Source organism: Dendrobates tinctorius, unplaced genomic scaffold (assembly GCF_039654945.1).
Source record: "Dendrobates tinctorius isolate UK_male_01 unplaced genomic scaffold, ASM3965494v1 ptg000102l, whole genome shotgun sequence".
In the NCBI taxonomy this organism is placed as follows: domain Eukaryota; kingdom Metazoa; phylum Chordata; class Amphibia; order Anura; family Dendrobatidae; genus Dendrobates; species Dendrobates tinctorius.
In genome coordinates this window covers 15,547,418-15,563,847 of record NW_027361770.1, presented here as the reverse complement: position 1 = coordinate 15,563,847, position 16,430 = coordinate 15,547,418, and the positions used below count along the sequence as shown (strand labels likewise).

At 42.3% G+C, this 16,430-nt stretch overlaps 1 protein-coding gene across 7 annotated transcripts in view; it reads right to left on the bottom strand.

Moving 5' to 3' along the window:
• TMEM245 (transmembrane protein 245) overlaps positions 1-16,430 on the bottom strand; it is a 167,117-nt gene that overhangs the window by 101,025 nt on the left and 49,662 nt on the right. For 5 of the 7 annotated variants that reach the window (XM_073587763.1, XM_073587762.1, XM_073587757.1 and 2 more), the window contains exons 6-7: positions 4,251-4,420; positions 2,447-2,470 (exon numbers count right to left, since the gene is read on the bottom strand). In XM_073587763.1, coding sequence (XP_073443864.1) covers positions 2,447-2,470; positions 4,251-4,420 — 194 coding nt within the window. The remainder of the gene's footprint in view (positions 1-2,446; positions 2,471-4,250; positions 4,421-16,430) is intronic. The other 2 variants (XM_073587760.1, XM_073587759.1) reach the window with 1 other exon arrangement.

Here is a 16,430-nt window from a genome sequence, read left to right as displayed (position 1 = left end):
TTATTAATTTGTGTGACATAACTACCCGATTTAAGGGCATTAAGATTAAATTTTTGCCAAGCATTTGTTTTTACACAAAGAAATACAAGTCATATCGAAGAACAATATGTCATGCAAAAAAAAAATCAATCTCAAAATCAGTGGGATCCGTTGAAGCGCTCCAAAGTTATTAACCATATAAAGTGACACTGGTCAGAATTGCAAAATTTGACCTGGTCATGTGGGTGCAAACAGCCTTGGGAGTTAAAGGGGTTAAAGCAATGTGTTAAGTAAAAGATGAAAACGTAAAATGTTCCCATAAAAATGTTGCTTTAACCCCAAATTTTCTGCAAGGGAAACACGAGATAATGAACTGTATAATTTGTTGACCAATTTATCCTGAGCATATCGATACCTCATATATGGTGGAAATCTACTGTTTGGGCTGGAACAGATAGCGGACGTCATGTCACATTTGTAGAACCCATGATATTCCTAAACTGTAGAACCCACCCCCTCCACAAGTGATCTTATTTTGGTAACTACACCCTCAAGCAATTTATCTAGAGGCCTTGGTGAGCACCTTGTACCCCCTGGTGCTTCACAGAATTTGGTAACTTTGAGCCATGAAAACAGAAAAATACATTTTTCCCACAAAATTGTTGTTTTAGCCTCAAATTTTTCATTTTCACAAGAGTAATAGGAGAAATTGGACTCCAAAATTTCTCCTGAGTACACCAATACCCCTTATGTGGTGGGAAACTACTGTTTGGACACACCCACTGCCTGAATACTTGCTGCAGTGCTGTTGGCGAGAGGTCACCGCTGCAAACAATAACATACACTAGGAGCAGAAGTGGAGACTTAGAGCTGAAACCGGGGAGGGGGATTGAAGATTAGTTTGTTTTATTTCAAACAAAGTGGAAGTACAATGAAGAAAGGGTATTCCAAAACATGAAAACCCCTTTATGTGAATATGCAAGGACACAGTGGAAAGACTTCAGTGGCACAGGCCTGCTACAGTTTAAAGTTGAAGTGTGAACGCAGCTTTAAAGAGAGTCCATCACCTCAGTATGCATTTTAGTTGGGCTATACTTGGTTGCTGGGCAGTTAGTCCCTATAATAACAATACTATCAATGTTCTTGTCACTGGTACAACTTTTAATTTATTTGCAAATGAGGAGGATTTGGTGCAATTTTCGTGTGGCCAAGAGTCTGATGCACCATAACAACTCCTCATTTATATATTGAGGCCCTTCCTCCACCTCTTACTGACAGTGCTTGCTTCCCAGAGCGAGCACTGTCTGTATGTTGCCAGCTTGGGCAGTTAAGAGCGTTTTCTCCCGGTTTCCTTTCTTCTTTTGCTGCTCCCTGCACTTTCGAGTGTCAGTGTAGTGAGCAGCATCAGAAGAAAGGAGACAGGGAAAATGTACGAGGCCAGACACACCGGCAGTACTCACTCTGAGAAGCGAGCACTGTCAATCATAAAAGGAGGAAGCACCCCAATATGTAAATGAGAAGGTGTAACTGTGAACCACACTATTGGCCATGCCAAGGGTGCACCAAAGCCTCCTCATTTGAATAGTAACTGAAAGATATTTTCTGGGGCACTGTACCAATGAAGGGAAGGTTGTTATTTGGGATAAAATACTGTATAGCCCAATGAAAATGCATTTTGGGGGTGACAAACTCCCTTTATGGTGGCTATATATTAGATGGCTAAACAACCATTTACAGAATGATCATCTGGTAAATAATCAAAAACAGGTGATGACTGTCCTCAGTAGCCTGATTGTTGAAAAAATGTAACCGATGAATAATTTTTGGGGTTGAAATTATTAATATTTTTAAACTTTAATGTGTATGGCCATCTTTATAACAGATACATAGCAAACTAATGTTTGTGTCAGTGCTGTATAAAATGACAGCTACTGCAGATGTACTAAAAGGAACAAATTGAATTTTATTAAAGTTAAGGCCTTCAATGAACGTTTGTTAATCTTATACCTGGCCATACGATAGATAACTGTCAAAGGTTTGCATCAATTACACTGATTTGTGTATTGCCAGCACAGTGGCTCAGTGGTTAGCACTGTTGCTTTGCAGACCTGAGGTCCTGGCTTGCACTCCATTCCACTGTTTGCTTTGGTTTCCTCTCACACTCCAAATAAATACTGATAGGGAATTTAGATTGTGAGCCTCAGTTTGGACAGTGATGACAATATCTATAAAACACTTTAAAATTTGATGTAGCTGTACGAATAAAATACATAAATGTCACAAAAAGACCATGATGGTCAGCAAAAGATGATGAAAAATAGCACTATTTCTGCAATCCAAAATCTCTCGTGTGGCGCCAGCCTAAGGTGCATACAGCCACTTCTTGAAGTGTGTGAGCAGTTTGTGTTAAACACATGGACAGGAGCTTATTTCAGAAGACAAACAGTTCAATAAGATGTTGCTTTACCTGCTCATTAAGCCAATGCCACAACTTTATGTGGACAAGAAAGTGCAATGGAAAAAAAGAGGCAAGGAGAAAATGGGAGGAAGAGAAGACAGCATAACATTAGTGAATAATATGCAAATACAATGCGGCAAAAACAAAAGGGCACACACGTAACAGGGGATAAATAAATAGCAAGACAGCGCTATATATTTCAACAACAACCCTAATCAAAGCCTACATTGATGGCGATAACTTAGGTCGTGCAACATGGTGAAACCTCCAAAATCCATGTAAACATAGAATATAACATTTGACTGTATACTATGTATAAAACTCATATTCTGCAAATACAATTTAATTTTTCATAAAGCATTTACACCAGAGGGCCTGCGGGCCGCATGCGGCCCCTGAGGCAGTCATCTGCGACCCGCGGTGCACCACATGTCTCACCCCCTGAGGCAGGTAGAAGGGGGAAGGCACGCAGCCATCCAGGAGCACGCGATGGCTGTGTGTTCTGTGTGCAAAGGACCTGTGATGAGGTCACAGGAGGGGGAGGAGTCAGGGGGTCACATGATCAGGGGCCTCAGTGTCTGCAGAACACTGCTGTCTTTGTCTGTGCTGGTTGTCATGGTGCTCTGGGTAAGTTTCTGTGTGGGGTCAGGAGGGGTATAAAGGGGGGATGTAGCAGAGCTGTTTGTGTATGAGATGTACGGAGAGGAGCCATGTGTGTACGAGGTATACGGAGCGGAGCCGTGTGTGTACGAAGACCGAGGTGTACGGAGCGGAGCTGCGTATGTACGAGATGTACGGCACGGAGCCACGTGTGTACGAGGTGTATGGAGCGGAGCCATGTGTGTACGAGGTGTACGGAGCGGAGCCGCGTGTGTACTAGATGTACGGAGCAGAGCCGCGTGTGTACGAGGTGTACTGAACGGAGCCGCATGTGTACGAGGTGTAAGGAGCGGAGCCGCGTGTGTACGAGGTGTACGGAGCGGAGCCGTGTGTGTATGATGTGTATGGAGCGGAGCCGTGTGTGTACAAGGCCCGAGGTGTAGGGAGCGGAGCCATGTGTGTACGGAGCGGAGTCGTGTGTGTATGAAGTGTATGGAGAGGAGCCACGTGTTTATGAGGTGTGTGGAGCAGAGCCGCGTGTGTACGAGGTGTACGGAGTGGAGATGTGCGTGTATTTTGGCATGGGGTGGGCCCCATTTGAAAGTTCGCACCTTGGGCCCATAACTTTGTAGTTACGCCACTGCTCACGCTAGAAGAGAGGAGGAGTGCGCCGCTCCGTAGTGGCTGTGGCCCTGCCTGATGACATCCCTCTGGCGCTGTGTAATGACATCACGCCAGCGCGCAGACAGCGGAGGCGTGACTTTCCCCCCATTGCTGGATTTTGCAGGTGACTGTGACTGCGTGTACAGTGAGATGATAGCCCGGCTCACATGCAGAGCCGACACTATCATCCGCTGAGGTAAGCTGTACATCGCAGCTGACAACCTATTTGAACGGCCACGATCGGTATTAGCACCTATCGCGGCCGTTTAACCCCTTAGATACCGCTATCAATTGTGACTGTATTAAGTTTGAAAGGAATGCAGCCCGCCAGCTTAAATTTTTTTTTATGTGCAGCCCATACACTCTGCCGAGTTTGAGACCCCTGATTTACACTTATCAAATTTTTGTGGCACTTAAATATAAAATAAAAACAACATCAGACTAGGAAGATACCGTAAGTAAAAATTAATATATGATGTGGCTAAATAAAAACTACATTTTGAATGCCGTATGCCAGTCATATGCACTGAACAAAACAAGAGGCACTTACCTTACTGTCAACTTTCAGAACAAATTTTCCCAGTCCTCGAATTGGTCTGGGTGCCAAAGCTTCTTTACGTTCCCTCACAAACTCTCCAATCACTTCCCACCAGCAGCCAAAACGATTCCCCAAAAAACCAATGATTCCGAAGTGGATGACCAGCTTTTTAACTGCAAAAACTAATACAAAAAGGAAACACAACCTTAGTTCTCTTTAGCAGAGCTTTTATACAACATTTGCTCTGCTATTCTAAAACTTGCCTGCAATGGGTTTTGACCTTTTCACGACATGCAATGCATATATGTCATATGACATATGTCATATCCCGACACGACATCTGATTTGATCAGTTGTCTTGTGCCCCTAATAGCTGTTAACATTTTAAATGGTTAAATTTCTGACACTGGCATTTAACATGATCCCGCCGGAAGTGCATCACTAACTCCACCCATCAGGCGCTCTGCAATAGGAGTGGTTGGCATGACAACAACCGGGAGTGTATAGGAGACCCCAGTGGTTGTCATTGCCGATCTGCTATGAGCACTGCCCCGTGGAAGGCGTTCATAGCAGATGAGCATTTCTTCTGGAGTCTGCTATGTGTAGCACAAGCGATCAGAACATCGCATCTTTCCTAAGGAGACTATTGAAGCAAGTAGAAAGTTTAAAAACATGTTTTTAAAAGAAATTTAAGGAGTTCAAATCACCCTTTTGCCCCATTCAAAATAAAATTAAAAAAAATTATAAAAAAAAGTACATTTATTCAGAAATGCCTAATCTATCAAGATATATGCACAGGCGATCAAAACATCTTGTTTACCCCAAAATCAATAAAAAAACGTCTGCTCGGAGCGCAAAAGAATAAGCCCTCACCCAGCCCTAGATACCGAAAAATGGAGACGCTATGGGTCTCCCAAAATGGCACTTTTTTCTTTTTTACAAACTTTAGATTTTTTTTTTACCACTTAAATAAAAAAAGAACCCACACATGTTTTGTATTTGTGAACTCAAAATGAACCGGAAACTCATAATAGCAGGTCAGTTTTAGCATGTAGTGAAATTGGTAAAACCCAAACAACAAATTGTAGAATTGTATTTTTTGCAATTTCACTGCACTTGGAATTTTTTTCCCCATTTTCCAGTTCATTATATGGTAGAATCAATGGCGTTATTCAAAAGTACAACTCGTCCGGCAAAATGCAATCCCTCACATGGCCATATTGATGGAAAAATAAGAAAGTTATGGTTCTGGGAAGAAGGGGAGCAAAAAATGATAACAGAAAATGGCCCGGGGTCAATATAAAAGCATATAATTTGAGTAACAGGGAAGGAGGGTTTGTCCAAGCTCTAAGTAAATTCACTATCAGATACATTCTTTCCAACGATAGACCTAGATTGTCTCTGAAAAACACCCTCTATTTACAATTCTGGGTAATCCCAGAGGCAGAGGATCCTTTGATCAAAACCTCACCTCCATGACCCAAAAGGGAGAACCACACTGAGATTTCCGAAATGGAAGCTGCTAGCACAAAGTTTATGAATTATATGGTGGCCATTCATCTGAGTTTTACCATGTGGAATAACATATTCCGCCAGCAGCAGCTGTGGTAGAAATGCTTGGATAGCAGATAGTGCTGAGAACTGCCATTTGAAAGGGGTTGCCTCTAATATGACAACTGTTATTAGCTGTCTGTACGCTGTGATTTTTGTCAGACGAAAACTTGTCTGCAAATACAGAATTCAATTTAGCAGTAATTCGATTTCTAGGAACCCTCGACAGCACACCAGGTGATTGACTCCATACCATAATTAGGGATAGGAAACAGAAACATGTTAAATGGTCACTCCTCAGGGTATCACCAAATAACCAGATCAGAGTGATCAAATTATTTAAAGGGAACCTGTCAGCAGGCTTATGCACAGTAACCTACACAAAGTGTCAGGTTGGCGTCGTTATACTGATTAAAATGATACCTGGGTTGATTAAATCCGTCTTGTGGTTGTTCTTTAATCTTCTTTTTCAGTTTTGTTTTAATGAGATTCTCGTGCCTTAAGGCGGGGTTGGTGTATGGGAGCACTGACTAGATATTCATAATGCAGACTGCTGACAGGTCACTGATCCCTCACTGACATGCCCCCCCACTAGTTTGCATAATGAATATCTGTATATACTTAAAAAGAAAAAAAAAATGCTTTTGCAGGCAAGCGCCAGCCATGGCACCTCCTCTGCAGCAAAATTGCATATTTTATGTGCCAATAATACCTCAAATAATCAATTTGAAAATGGCACCGCCACGCCTGCGCAGTAGCTTCTATCGATGTCAAGCTGTGATCTGATAGATGCTGTTGCGCTTGTACCATCTTACTGGAGACGGAAAAAAAAATTCCTCCTTCAAGATGGCAGTAGCAGCTCTCGGAGGTAGCTTTAATAGAAGAGAAACATTTGTGCTGTTTTAGAAGGTTTCTTGAAACCAAGTTACCAGTAACCAAATTCAATTTTTTTCAAATCACCCATCATGACCGCCTCATACAAGACATACCAAATAAGAATATTTAGAATGGGACAAAAGCATAGAAGATTTTCCTTTCACATGCAAGATCTCTAAAATATATTAATTCACAATGTATTGAAAAAGCATGGACCAAAGGTCAAGTGGTGGCTCAACACATCTACTCAATGGAAAAATGTATCCTGTCAGTCCAGATGACAGACAAGGCTCTGGTGGTCTTACTTCTCTAGAGGAGATAGCTCTTGATCTCAGAAACCTTTATAGATAGCTTACTTAATCCAGTTGACAATACTATTTTGAGACACTATCTTTCCCTTATTAGGTCAAAAATATTGGGTGAAGAGATTCAGATATTTTCTCAAGGAATACGTATCTTTCTGGGTAGCAGAGAATAATTCTGTTCAATTATAAAGAATTAAACTCTTTATTGTTGAACAGATTTTAGAAAGAAGACAGAATGATCTTCTGAGCCATATGGAACTCAGAAGACACTTTTGGATGGATCTGGGTGAAGCATAATTTGATGTTACCAAAAAACATATGTGGCTTTAGGGTTGTTTAACCCCTTCAACCCCAAGGGTGGTTTGCACGTTCATAACCGGGCCAATTTTTACAATTCTGACCACTGTCCCTTTATGAGGTAATAACTCTGAAACGCTTCCATGGATCCTGGTGATTCTGACACTGTTTTCTCGTGACATATTGTACTTCATGTTAGTGGTAAAATTTAATTCATATAACTTGCGTTTATTTGTGAAAAAAACGGAAATTTGGCGAAAATTTTGTAAATTTTGCAATTTTCCAACTTTGAATTTTTATGCCCTTAAATCACAGCGATACGGCACACAAAAAAACTTGATAAGTAACATTTCCCACATGTTTACTTTACATCAGCACAATTTTGGAACCAAAATTTTTTTTTAGTTAGGAAGTTATAAGGGTTAAAAATTGACAAGCGATTTCTCATTTTTGCAACACCATTTTATTTTTATGGACCACATCACATTTGAAGCCACTTTGAGGGGTCTATATGATAGAAAATACCCAAAAGTGACACCATTCTAAAAACTGCACCCCTTAAGGTGCTCAAAACCACATTCAAGAAGTTTATTAACCCTTTAGGTGCGTCACATGAATTTTTTGAATATTTAAAAAAAAATGAACATCTAACTTTTTTTCACAAAAAAAATACTTCAGGTTCATTTTTTTTTTATTTTTACCAAGGGTAACAGGAGAAATTGGACTGCAAAAGTTATTGTGCAATTTGTCCTGAGTATGCTGATACCTGATATGTGGGGGGGAACCACTGTTTCGGCGCATGGCAGAGCTCAGAAGGGAAGGAGCGCCATTTGACTTTTTCAATGCAAAATTGGCTGGAATTCAGATCGGAGGCCATGTCACGTTTGGAGAGCCCCTGATGTACCTAAACAGTGGAAACGCCCCACAAGTGACCCCATTTTGGAAACTAGACCCACCAAGGAACTTATCTAGATATGTGGTGAGAACTTTGAACCCACAAGGGCTTCACAGAAGATTATAACCTACAGCGGTACAATTAAAAAATCATATTTTTTCCACAAAAATGATCTTTTCACCCCCAATTTTTATTTTCCCAAGGGTAAAAGGACCCTAAAAGTTATTGTGCAATTTATCCTGAGTACGCTGATACCCCACATATGGGGGTAAACCACTATTTGTGGGCATGGCAGAGCTCGGAAGGGGAGCAGCGCCATTTGACGTTTTTGGCTGGAATTGAGATCGGACACCATGTCGCGTTTCGAAAGCCCCTGATGTACCCAAACAGTGGAAACCCCCCACAAATGACACCATTATGGAAACTAGACCCCCCAAGGAACTTATCTAGATATGTGGTGAGCACTTTGACCCCTCCAGTGCTTCACAGAAGTTTATAACGCCCGGGCGTGAAAATAAAAAATTTGTATTTTTTCCACAAACATGATCTTTTAGTCACCAATTTTTTTATTTTCCCAAGGGTACCAGGAGAAATTGGACCCCAAAAGTTGTTGTCCAATTTGTCCTGACAACGCTGATACCTCATATGTGGGAGAAAACTACTGTGTGGGCACACGTCGGGGCTCGGAAGGGAAGTAGTGACGTCGTGGAATGCAGACTTTGATGGAATGGTCTGCGGGTGTCATGTTGCCTTTGGAAAGCCCCTAATGTACCTAATCTGTGGAAACCCCCCACAAATGACCCCATTTTGGAAACTAGACCCCCTAAGGAACTTATCTAGATGTGTGGTGAGCACTTTGAACCCCCAAGGGCTTCACAGAAGTTTATAATGCCCGGGCATGAAAATAAAAAAATCGTATTTTTTCCACAAACATGATCAATTAGTCCCCAATTTTTTTATTTTCCCAAGGGTAACAGGAGAAATTGGACCCCAAAAGTTGTTGTCCAATTTGTCCTGAGTACACTGATACCCCATATGTGGGAGAAAACTATTATATGGGGACACGTCGGGGCTCGGAAGGGAAGTAGTGACGTTTTGGAATGCAGACTTTGATGGAATGGTCTGCGGGTGTCATGTGCGTTTGGAGAGCCCCTGATGTACCTAAACTATTGAAACTCCCCACAAGTGACCCCATTTTGGACACTAGACCCCCCACGGAACTTATCTAGATGTGTGGTGAGCACTTTGAACCCCCAAGTGCTTCACAAAAGTTTATAACGCCCGGGCGTGAAAATAAAAAAATCATTTTTTTTCCACAAAAACGATATTTTTGCCCCCGATTTTTTATTTTCCTAACGGTAACAGGAGAAATTGGACCCAAAAAGTTGTTTTGCAATTTTTCCTGAGTAGGCTGATACCCTACATGTGGGGGTAAAACACTGTTTGGGCGCATGGCAGAGCTTGGAAGGGAAGGAGCACCATTTGACTTTTTCAACTCAGAATTGGCTGGAATTGAGATCAGACGCCATGTTGCATTTGGAGAGCCCCTGATGTGCCCAAACAGTGGAAACCCCCAATTCTAACTCCAACCCTAACGCCAACGCACCCCTAACCCTAATCTCAGCCCTAACCCTAGCCCTAACCCTAACCCTAGCCCTAACCCTAATGGGAAAATGGAAATAAATACATTTTCTTTTAATTTTATTATTTTTCCCTTACTAAGGGGGTGATAACGGGGGGTTTGATTTACTATTTATGGCGGTTTTTATATTTGGCAGCTGTCATACGCTAAAAGACGCTTTTTATTGTAAAAATAGTTTTTGCATCACCACATATTGAGAGCTATAATTTTTCCGTATTTTGACCCACCGAGTCATGTGAGGTCTTATTTTTTGCGGGACGAGTTGACGTTTTTATTGGTACCATTTTCGGGCATGTGACATTTTTTGATCACTTTTTATTCCGATTTTTGGGACGCAGAATGAACAAAAACCAGTGTTTCATGAATTTCTTTTGGGGGGGTGCGTTTACACCGTTCCGCGTGCGGTAAAATTGATAAAGTGGTTTTATTCTTCGGGTCAGTACGGTTACAGGGATACCTCATTTAGGTCTTTTTTTATGTTTTGTCGGTTTTATGCAATGAAAACTATTTTATATAAAAAATAATTATTTTTGCATCGCTTTATTCTGCGAGCTATAACTTTTTTATTTTTTCGCAGATGATGCTGTGTGGTGGCTAGTTTTTTGCGGGAAAAGATGACGTTTTCAGTGGTACCATGGATATTAATATGCGTCTTTTTGATCGCGCGTTATTGCACTTTTTGTTTGGCGGTATGATAATAAATCATTATTTTTTGCTTCATTTTTTATTTTTATTTTTTAAGGGGTTCGCTAAAGGGGTTAACTAATGGGACAATTTTATAGGGCAGGTCGTTACGGACGCGGTGATACCTAATATGTGTACTTTTATTGTTTTTTTTTTTGTATTTCCAAAAAATGGATTTATTGGGGAATTTTTTTTTTTTCTTAATTTATTTGGCGATTTTTTTTAAAATTATTTTAACACTTTTTTGTTTTACTTTATTACATAGTCCCAGGTGGGACATCACTGTCCTGTGACAGATCGCTGATCTGTCACATCACAGATCACTGTGACAGATCAGCAATCTGTCACAGGCACTGCTGCAGACTTCCCCATGCCTGCGCTTTGCAGGCACTGAGGAAGTCGGCTCCCTGCAGGCCCCCGTCGCCATCTTGGATTGGGGGCCTGCAGGGAAGGAGCCCCCCGCAGCAGCGCTGCACATTGCGCTGCCGTAGGGGGCTCAGGGAAGCACGGAGGGAGCCCCCTCCTTGCCGATGCTTCCCTTTAACCCCTGGTACACCGCGATCATGTTTGATCGCGGTGTGCAAGGGGTTAACGTGTCGGGGAGGTCCATGGCTGCCCCTGACACATTGTGCCGGGTGTCAGCTGTGATAATTAGCTGACACCCGGCCGCGATCAGCGGCGCTCACCACGTGGACGCCGCTTATCGCTGAGACGTACTATCCCGTCCATGGGCATAGGGTCCCGGGTCCCATGGACGGGATAGTACGTCTGATGTCAGGAAGGAGTTAATAGAGAGGGACTGAATTACAATGACCTTTTTTGCTGTAGTGATTACTACTAAGGCCTTTTTCACACTTCAGTCTTTTAGAATCAGTCAGTGTTTAAAAAACAGATCCTGTGCAGACTGTAAAAAACTGATGCATTGGATCCGTTTTTTTTTGACGGATCCGTCAAAGCAGCAGTTGCAGGTAACGGGATTTTACAGAGCCCATGACAGCACCACCTGAGAGAGGGTATCCGCCCACTAGGACAAGAAACCTACAGAATAACAAGGAAGTAGCTCTCCTCCGCATCAGTTTACGTTTCAGAGCATGAGAGGACCTTCAGACAGTTAGTTGCATACATTTTTATTAACACCCTTAAAAGTGCACACCACAAGTGATAAAGCGGGAGAGAGAATATAAGGGTGCTGTTATGGGCTCTGTAACTTCTCGTTACCGGTAAGTAACTAAAATTTTTTCCCTTCTCCCATGACAGTACCACCTGAGAGATTTAAATAGATCAAAGCACCCTAGGGAGGGATCACTGCTTGCAATACCTTCCTCATAAAGGATAGGTCAACAGAAGAGGACAGTTTAAGGCGATAGTGTTTATAGAAGATGGAAGGGGAAGACCACGTGGCTGCCTTACATATTCTGTCATTCGACACCTCCACGCTTTCAGCCCAGGAGGTTGCCAAGGCCCTAATGGAATGGGCCTTCAGGTTTTCAGGAACTGACCTATTACTAGAGGTGTATGCCAAGCTAATGGCATCCCTAATCCATCTAGCTATGGTTCCCCTTGTAACAGCAAGCCTCTTCCTGATCCCCTGGAATGACACAAATAAGGTCTCACTTTTCCTCCATTGTCTTGTCATGTCCAAGTATTGTATCAAGGCCCTCCTAACGTCTAACATATGAAGTCTGTGTTCTTCTGCAGTCTTTGGTTTTATACAGAAGGAGGGAAGAACTGCCTCTTGACTTCTATGAAATTTTGAAGCTACCTTGGAGAGATAAGCCGGATGTGGCCTCAAGATTAAACTATCATCCGATATCTCCATAAATGGATGACTAATGGATAGAGCCTGTAAATCACTAACCCGGCGGGCTGACATCAGGGCCACTAACATCACTAATTTTAGTGTTAGTACTTTAGCTGGCACCTCATGCAGGGGCTCATAAGGCGATCTTGTTAATGCTTCAAGCACTAAATTTAAGTCCCAGGGAGGCTTCTTTGGAGCTGGTATTGGTCTTGACCTGTGACATGCTATAATGAACCTAACCACCCATTTATCTGCCGCCAGGCTATAGTTGTACAGGGCCGCTAAGGCCGATACCTGTACCTTAAGGGTGCTGGTGGCTAGGCCCATCTCCATACTCCTTTGAAGAAACTCTAATATAGCCCTGATTGGGACTCTACTTCCAACAGACTGCCCTGAAAAAGCTAAAAACTTAGCCCATATCCTGCCATATATCCTAGTTGTTATAGGCTTCATACTCTGCATCAGGGTAGCCATTAAGGCCATGGAGAATCCTTTCTGTGTTAACAGTGGCCTCTAAAAATCCAGGCCTTCAAATGTAGACCTGACCTCTGAGGATGTGACATTGGGTCCTGACTGAGGAGACTCGGAATGTCTGGGAGAATCCAGGGATCTGATAAGGACATCTTCCTCATCCAGGAGAACCATGGCCTCTTGGGCCAAAATGGAGCAATGAGGATGACCTTTGCTCCTTCCTCCCGAATCTTTCTTAGGACTGCTGGGATCAACATCTTGGACAACTTGGATTGAGCATCTCCCGGCCAGATTTTGAGCCATAAGGTTCTTCGTGAAGAATTGGATAGATTTGCTGATCTGGCTGAATGGGCTGAGGCGTCAGCCAGGAAGGCAGCTGCCCCCTGAAACAGCAGAAGGTCCGCCAGGATCTTTCCTCTAGGGGTGTCGTCTCTAAGCTGGTCCTCAAGCTGCTGCAGCCACACCAACATAGACCTGGCCGTGCAGGTTGCCGCTATTGCCGGCTTTAATGACCCTGCTGATGATTCCCAAGTCTGTTTTATGAAAACTTATGCCTTCTTATCCAAGAGGTCCATGAGAGCTCCTAGGTCATCAAAGAGTAACACTGATTTTTTAACTGACGTTGTAACCGCCAACCGAGTCTTATCCCCAATGCCTGTCTCCTCTTCATGAAATGGATATCTCCTCTTTGAAGCAGATGGTAGCGGGCCTTTCATCTCCGGCTTCTTCCACTATCTACTAATGAGCAACTTAAACTTTTCGTTAATTTGAAACAAACGTCTCTTCCTCTGCTCCAGGTCACTGAACATAATGTCCTGCACCGTTCTAGTAGCCTTGGGCTCAGCTATGCCCATAGTGGACCTGATTGCCCTAACCAGCCTGTGTCCTCAGGAATTGTTTTTGCCCCAATTTTTTATTTTCCCAAGGGTAACAGGAAAATTTAGACCCCAAAAGTAGTTCTGCAATTTGTCCTGAATATACTGACACTCCATATGTAGGGGTAAACCACCGTTGGGCGCATGGCAGAGCTCGGAAGGGAAGGAGCGCCGTTTTACTTTTTCAAAGCAAAATTGGCTGGAATTGAGATCGGACGCCAGTTGCATTTGGAGTCCCTGATGTGCCTAAACAATGGAAACCCCCACAAGTGACACCATTTTGGAAACTAGACCCTCTAAGGAGCTTATCTAGATGTGTGGAGAGCACTTTGAACCCCCAAGTGCTTCACAGAAGTTTATAACGTAGAGCCATGAAAATAAAAAAAAATATTTTTTACTCATATTTTTTTAACCCCTTCATGACTAAGCCTATTTTGACCTTAATGACCAGGCTATTTTTTGCAATTCTGACCAGTGTCCCTTTATGAGGTAATAACCCTGGAACGCTTCGACGCATCCTAGCGATTCTGAGACTGTTTTTTCGTGACATATTGGGTTTCATGATAGTGGTAAATTTAGGTTGATAATTTTTGCGTTTATTTGTGAAAAAATGAAAATTTGGCAAAAATGTTGCACATTTTGCAATTTTCAAATTTTGAATTTTTATTATGTTAAACCAGAGAGTTATGTGACACAAAATAGTTAATAAATAACATTTCCCACATGTGTACTTTACATCAGCACAATTTTGGAAGCAAATTTTTTTTTGTTAGGAAGTTATAAGGGTTAAAAGTTGACCAGCGATTTCTAATTTTTCCAACAAAATTTACAAAACCATTTTTTTTAGGGACCACCTCACATTTGATGTCACTTTGAGGGGTCTATATGGCAGAAAATACCCAAAAGTGACACCATTCTAAAAACTGCACCCCTCAAGCTACTCAAACCTACATTCCAGAAGATTATTAACCCTTCAGGTGCTTCACAGGGACTAAAGCAATGAGGAAGGAAAAATGGGCATTTTAATTTTTCCAACAAAAATTTTATTTTAACATCAATTTTTTCATTTTAACATGGGCAACATGATAAAATGGATCCTAAAATTTGTTGGACAATTTCTCCTGAGTACACCGATACCTCATATGTGGTCATAAACAACTGTTTGGGCACACGTCAGGGCGTGGAAGGGAAGGAGCACCATTTGACTTTTTGAATGGAAATTAGCTCCAATCGTTAGCGGTTGCCATGTCGCATTTGGAGAGCCCCTGTGAGCCTAAACATTGGAGCTCCCCCATAAGTGACCCCATTTTGGAAACCAGACCCCCCAAGGAACTTATCTAGATGCACAGTTAGCACTTTGAACCCTCAGGTGCCTCCCAAATTAATCCGTAAAAAAAAAAAAGTGCTTTTTTTTTAAAAAAAAATTCTTTTAGCCTCAATTTCTTCATTTTCACATGGGTAACAGGGTAAAATGGATCCTAAAATTTGTTGGGCAATTTCTCCTGAGTACACCAATACCTCATATGTGGTCATAAACCACTGTTTGGGCGCACGGCAGGGCCCAGAAGGGAAGGAGCGCCATTTGACTTTTGAATGGAAAATTAGCTCCAATCGTTAGCGGACACCATGTCGTGTTTGGAGAGCCCCTGTGTGCCTAAACAATGGAGTACCCCCACAAGTGACCCCATTTTGGAAATGAGACCACCCAAGGAACTTATATAGATGTGTGGTGAGCACTTTGAACCCCCCAAGAGCTTCACAGAAGTTTATAACGCCGAGTCGGGAAAATAAAAAATCTTTTTTTTCCTCAAAAAATGATTTTTTAGCCCGCAATTTTTTTATTTTCACAAGGATAACAGGAAAAATTGGACCCTAAAAATTGTTGTCCAGTTTGTCCTGAGTACGCTGGTACCCCATATGTGGGGAGGAATCACTGTATGGGCACACGTCGGGGCTCGTAAGGGAAGTAGTGACGTTTTGAAATGTCGAATTGATGGAATGGTCTGCAGGCGTCATGTTACATTTGCAGAGATCCTGATATGTCTAAACAGTAGAAACCCCACCCCCCCCAAGTGACCCCATTTTGGAAACTAGATCCCCCAAGGAACTTATCTAGATGTGTGGTGAGCACTTTGAACCCCCAAGCGCTTCACAAAAGTTTATAAAGTAGAGCCGTAAAAATAAAAAGTCATATTTTTTTTTCACAAAAATGACCTTTTTGCCCCATTTTTTATTTTAACAAAGGTAGCAAGAGGAAATGGACCCCAAAAGTTGTTGTTCAATTTGTCCTGAGTATGCTGATACCCCATATGTGGGGGTAAACCTCTGTTTGGGTGCATGGTAGAGCTCAAAAGGGAAAGAGCACCGTTTGACTTTTCAACACAGAATTGGCTGGAATTGAGATCGGACACCATGTTACGTTTGGAGAGCCCCTGATGTGCCTAAATAGTGAAAACCTCCCCCAAGTGACACCATTTTGGAAACTAGACCCCCTAAGGAACTTATCTAGATGTGTGGTCAGCACTTTGAACCCCAAAGTGCCTCACAGAAGTTTATAACACAGAGCCATGAAAATAAAAAAAAAAAATGTTTTCCTCAAAAAAGATGGATTTTTGGTTCTTACCGTAAAATCTCTTTCTTGGAGCCTTCATTGGGGGACACAGATTACCATGGGGTGTATGCTGCTGCTGCTAGGAGGCTGACACTATGCAAAACAAGAAAATTAGCTCCTCCCGGCAGTATACACCCACCGACAGGCACCAAGCACCTCAGTTGGTGAGAAAGCAGTAGGAGAA